This window comes from Candidozyma haemuli (genome assembly GCF_002926055.2).
Source record: "Candidozyma haemuli strain B11899 chromosome Unknown G_2014730914, whole genome shotgun sequence".
NCBI lineage: Eukaryota > Fungi > Ascomycota > Pichiomycetes > Serinales > Metschnikowiaceae > Candidozyma > Candidozyma haemuli.
The window spans coordinates 158,331-163,706 of record NW_020289905.1 but is presented as its reverse complement, the minus strand read 5'-3'; the positions used below and the strand labels follow the sequence as shown (position 1 = coordinate 163,706).

The following is a 5,376-nucleotide window of genomic DNA, read 5'->3' as shown; positions in this document are numbered from 1 at the left end:
ATGCTCCTCAAACTCCCCTCGGATATAATCTCCCACATATCCACCTACTTACCCCAGGAAGATAAGCTTCTGTTGGCTAAAACATGCCTGGAGCTCTACGAAACGCTCCATGCGCTGATGTACGAAGTGGTGGTGTTGGACTCGTCCAAGGTTCATTTGAACGAGCTCCAGGGCTTTGTTAACCGTCATAAGTGGTTCCAGGAATATAACTTTTCATGCTACCCTACGGTGATTCGGTCATTGTATGCGTTGACGAGGTTTTTGAAGAACCTCTCGAGGAATCGTCATTTTTGTCGCCATATCAAGTGTCTAGTGGCGCTGGAACATATTCCAGATATGCCTCATCTCGAGTTGGTCGGGTACCTCAAGGGTATATTTCCTCGGTTGGTGAACTTGACGTCTTTCCAGTGGTACTCTGTGCACCAGCCTTTGGACGCCGATTTGGTGTCTTCGTTGCCTAACAGCATCAAGAAGGTGTGTGGGAATTTACAGTTTTCACTGACGTTCTCTACGTTTAATGTTCCAGAGTCAGTGGAGCTTTTGGATATATCCAACTTTGGCTGCGAAAAGAACTTATATAACCTTTCTGGGTTCCCAGAGAACTTGACGTCGCTCACGGTGCTGAAGCTGGTTTCTTCAAGCAGCCGTATGTTCACGTCGTCGCTTTCGCCTTGCTGTTCAGCGGTCTTGTCCAATACCCAGGAAGCAGTCTACCATATGGATGCTCCCACATATACATCGTCGCTCTTCAATTCTTCTTCGTTGGATTCGCCCATCAAGCTTGAGAATTTGAAGCTCAAGGACATTTCTGTGTCTGTGTGTGACGCCCATATCTTGAAGAACTATGTGGATTTGGGTTCCCTCAAGAGCTTCGCTTTAGAAGATTGCACCGAGATCTTATTCGACCATGTCTTGCCCCATAATTACATTTCCTTGACGTCTTCCGCATACATTCGCCGTAACGCCCCGGCCGAGCTCTTCTTGGACCTTCTCGTGCCAGAGCTTACGTCCTTGAAGCTGCTTCATATCAGCATGACTAACGAGCTATACTATAACAACTGCATTATAGCATTCATTGCTTCTCTCTCTGGCTTGGAACATATCAGTATCCACTTGAAGTACCTTTTCAGGCCCAACGAGCCTGTGGACTTGGATACGCTCTTTGAAGCTCTCGAACAGCATGCTCCTACGTTGAAATACTTGGATGTGTGCTTTAATACCATCGAGAATAACGTTTCGCCAGGCCAGAAAAAGAGACAATGTTCGCTTTCTGATAAATCCTTCTCGAGACTTGCCAAGTTCTCCAAGCTCGAGTACTTGAAGATTCCTGTTTTCAAAGACCAGACGAGTCTTCTCCGTGACAGTTTGCTGTCTTTGGAGCATATAAAGATAGTCCAGGTGGGCATCACCGACCTGGGATGCTCCAAAACAGCCAACCACGGTGACACGCTTATTTACGCCCTCTATAACACGAACTGCCTAATTTCCCAGGACTACTTCAGCTCGCCAAACTCCTTCACCAGTCTGATAGAAGACGAGAGAAAGAACGAGTACCTTCGGCTAACTGAAGTGTTCAAGCAGTCGCTCCCCAGATTGAAATTCATCCGTTACGATTTAAAAAACCAGTCGCTTGTCTACGACTGTGCTGGTACTGTTACTGCTGCCGAGGATGGCGCAGTGGAAAACTTCGATACGCTAGTATCATCAGTTATTGGTTACTAAAATACATAAACAAAAAAGCTATTAATCTTCGTCGCTTTCCACCTCGTCACTAAGCTTCTCTTTGCCTTTTTGCATCGTTTCCTTGTACACATCCAACGCACGCTGTCTGCCCATTTTATAGTCCACAATTGGTTCTGGGTACCCGTTTTCTTTAGCCACTTCCTTCAGGTCTGGGTGGTCCCATGGCGAATGGATCGATTTCGAGTCCACATCCTTAAGCTCAGGAACCCATTTCCTTATATACGTTCCTTTGGGGTCAAAACGCTCAGACTGGGAAGATGGGTTGAATACACGGAAGTATGGCTGGGGATCCACACCAGTAGAAGCAGAAAAGCCCCAGCCACCGTTATTCGAAGCAAAATCTCCATCTATCAAGTTGTTCATGAAATACTCTTCGCCGTACCTCCAGTCAATAAGAAGGTGCTTGGTGAGGAAACTGGCTACAATGAGTCTGCCTCTGTTACTCAAATGGCCTGTTTCCTTTAAGTGTCTCATGGCAGCGTCCACTATAGGGTATCCTGTTTGGCCTTCCTGCCACTTTAAAAAGTGGTCTTTGTTGTATTCCCAGGGCAAATCTGAGTACTCCAAGTGGAAAGGCTTGAACATGGAAATATGGGGCCAGTAGCATAGAATGTTCTTGTAGAAGTCTCTCCAGGAGACTTGTCTGATGAACTCAGAAATACCTGGAGCAGCTGTTTCGTTGGCTTCAGTCAAAAGCTCGTTTTCATGTAACATCCAGATAATCGACCTTGGAGAAATCGTTCCTGAAGAGATATGGTGGCCTAGGTTGGAAGCACCGCCTTCCATGGAGTTTCTTGTCTCGCCATAGTTCTTGATAGTATCTGACTTGACCCATTTTTCCAAAGCTTTGTAGGCATCGTCTTCGCCGACCTCTTTCCAGTACTTGTTGAACTTCTTTTCGTCCACCTTTATCTGAGGCAAGCCGTGGCCCTGTTTGAGCAACTCATCTACTGACTGTTCAAGCTTTTGAGGACTTTCTGAAATAAGCTTGCCTTCGTCAATGAAATGGTTGTTCACATACTCAGCCCACGCTCTGTACCAAGGCGTAAACACGGCAAATTGTGTACCTTTCGACTTTGTCACCAACTCGCCTGGCTGAACCACACAAGTATCGTGAACTGGCTGGAAGTTGATCCCTTTTTGTAAAGCAGCGTCAATGAGCTTTATAGAAAGCCTCAATTCGTCAACCTCGTACTCCTGGTTCACGAAAAGATGGGAAACCTTGTGTTTTTCTAAGAAATCAATGATTGAAGGCACAATCTTGGTTCTCAGCTCAGCATTGATGGTAACAAACGCAATGTTCAAGTCACCCAACTTCTTATGGAGCTTTTCCATGCTCTTGACACGATAATGCATTTGGAATTTCGACTTGGCATGGGCCTTGGTCATTTCCTTACAGTTGATCCAGAAACATACAAGTGGTAAGTTGTGTTTTGCAGCCAATTTGGCAGCCTCCAGAAGTCCCTTGTTATCGAACACACGGAAGTCTCTTACAAACCAATGGGCAATGCAGTTTGCCGGTTTGATCTTGGAACGTTGTTTTTCAGTATCATCTATTTTGTTAAGCAAGATGTTATATGGTTTGTTCTCTTCCTTCCCGTACTTGTTTGCAGCCACTGCGGTGGGCAATTCTTTAGGGTAGTACTTGGAGCTGAACTTGGGGAGTTGCTCGAGTTTTTGCTTTTTGGACATCGCTTATGGCTTTTTTGACCCAATTGACCATTTTCGCCAGGCGTATTTGTCTTTATAGGTGGTTGTACCAAGTGGTTGCTATGATGTAACGGTTGCGGTCATGTGATGGGTTATAAAACCAGGCTTACGGGCCCGGTTACGAGAAAATAGCAGCTTCAGCAAGGGTCTGGGACGCTTCACAAAACAGTGCTGTTTGAATTTGACGTTTTGTGTAACCGCTATGCATGTCTAATGATGTCTAGCAACTCGGCTGCTTGGGGTGAGAACTGCCGGTCTGGAGGGATCTGGAGGGAGGTGGGGAACTGAAGGGGGAGATTTGGTGTTTGGTATGTGGCTGGAGATGTAGATATTTGGATTTGATTACGTAGTGAAGGTGTTTGTGGTTGGTTTGGTGTGGGTTTGGTTGCTGGGGAGTTGTGGTATATGGAGGCCAGTTAAAGTCCGAGTTTGAACCAAAAAAAAGACACAGATTTGCAAGCAATTGGCGTTCTGTACCTTCTTTGGGGAAAGATTCAAATGCTACTGATCTTCTGTGAGGAGGAATACTGCAAGTGAACCATTTGTATTGCCCTTCAAGTCCTCCAAGGCTCAACTAGTAATGTAAGACATACGACAATCGAAAGTACACTAAGAAGAACTCATTTGGAAGGTTTTATGAATACCTTGTGTTTCTTTACTCCCATAGCTTATTTTAGTATCTCTTATTGCTCTTAAGGGTAGTAAATCTACAGTTCTTGTTCCAAGCCATGTGAATGGACAGATGAAGAGGCATCCATTAGCCAGCCATACATGGATACTAAGGCTACAAAATCTAGGTTCTTCTTCATATTTTATAGAAAGAAACGAAGAAAAATGTAAAATGATGAATTTTACTCACTTAGGCCTATGGCTCAATTGAAAGCCACTTGGAGAAGGAGCACCAGGAACAAGCCAAATGACGAGCCCTCAGTTTGTATACCATAGGTTTCGGTAATTTAACAGCTGTAAGACCTTTAAAATTCAACAAAAGAGTATTGAAGAGGAACGACAGTTTCTCAGGTAACGTCCATTGCCCATACGGCCATCCTACCTGAACATCCCATATATGGCATATCCAGTGAGGTACAAGGCCCAACAAAAGATCCATAGACTCTAGATTGCCCCCACTGGAGCATTCCTAAACTTTAAGAAAAAAAAAGCCAAATATTCGATTTCATAGAACGCTTGTTTGAGTACGGCTCTCGGTGACCAGCGGCCGTATCCACGGTCCATTCAGCCCCTCCCAGAAACCCAGTACAAACTCAATTTCCAGTATATTCCTTCGAATGACTCACAGAGGAGACCCAGAAGAAGAGGAGATTCAGAAATAAACCAAAAAAAAAGCACCATTTAGAGTTACACTTAGTGTTACCCTTAGTGTTCTGCCATGTCTACAGAGAGTGCCATAGTAACAATCAACCTACCAGTACTCCACCTAAAACCCACCAAAAAGGCCCAAAAAAGATGCCCATAAAGCTCTCCAGCGCCTCTACCAACCTTCAATACCAATAACATCTTTTATTCATCTCCCTCCCTTCCTTCTTTCCCTCCCTTCCTACTTTCCCTCCCTTCCCTTTCGCAGCCATTCTTATACTGTACCAATACACACATACATATCTTCATTTGCAGCCAAAGCAGCCGCACCATCTTCCACCTCCACTCTATCTAAAACAAAAAAGCATCCCCTTAACTCTTCCCTTCCAGACTCCCTTCTAGACCCGGCTTAGGTTCCCCTCTAGGATCCCCCATTTGCCTCCCATTCTGTCTTTCTCCCTTCCTTCCCAATTCGCAAGAATGACTCATAACAAGTGCAGTATAGCCAGTTCAGTATAAGTAGCTGGAGACAACCAAATATCTTCATTAACAGCTACTGAATATCTTGAACCTGGAGAGACCGCAATTGAACACCTCTCCTCCCGTTTT

At 44.9% G+C, this 5,376-nt stretch overlaps 2 protein-coding genes across 2 annotated transcripts; one reads left to right on the top strand and one right to left on the bottom strand. All coding sequences in view use genetic code 12, as the record gives it.

The window, feature by feature from the left end:
• On the top strand, positions 1–1,722 carry CXQ85_004205 (uncharacterized protein; the record flags this gene model as incomplete). Its single annotated transcript, XM_025487833.1, has 1 exon — positions 1–1,722. The coding sequence occupies one exon, from the start codon at positions 1–3 to the stop codon at positions 1,720–1,722; it is 1,722 nt and encodes a 573-aa protein (XP_025341641.1).
• Positions 1,723–1,743: 21 nt separating this feature from the next.
• On the bottom strand, positions 1,744–3,435 carry CXQ85_004204 (cryptochrome/photolyase family protein; the record flags this gene model as incomplete). The annotated part of the gene is made up of 1 exon (XM_025487832.1): positions 1,744–3,435. One exon carries the CDS (start codon positions 3,433–3,435, stop codon positions 1,744–1,746), a length of 1,692 nt encoding a protein of 563 aa, XP_025341640.1.
• Positions 3,436–5,376: the final 1,941 nt, after the last annotated feature.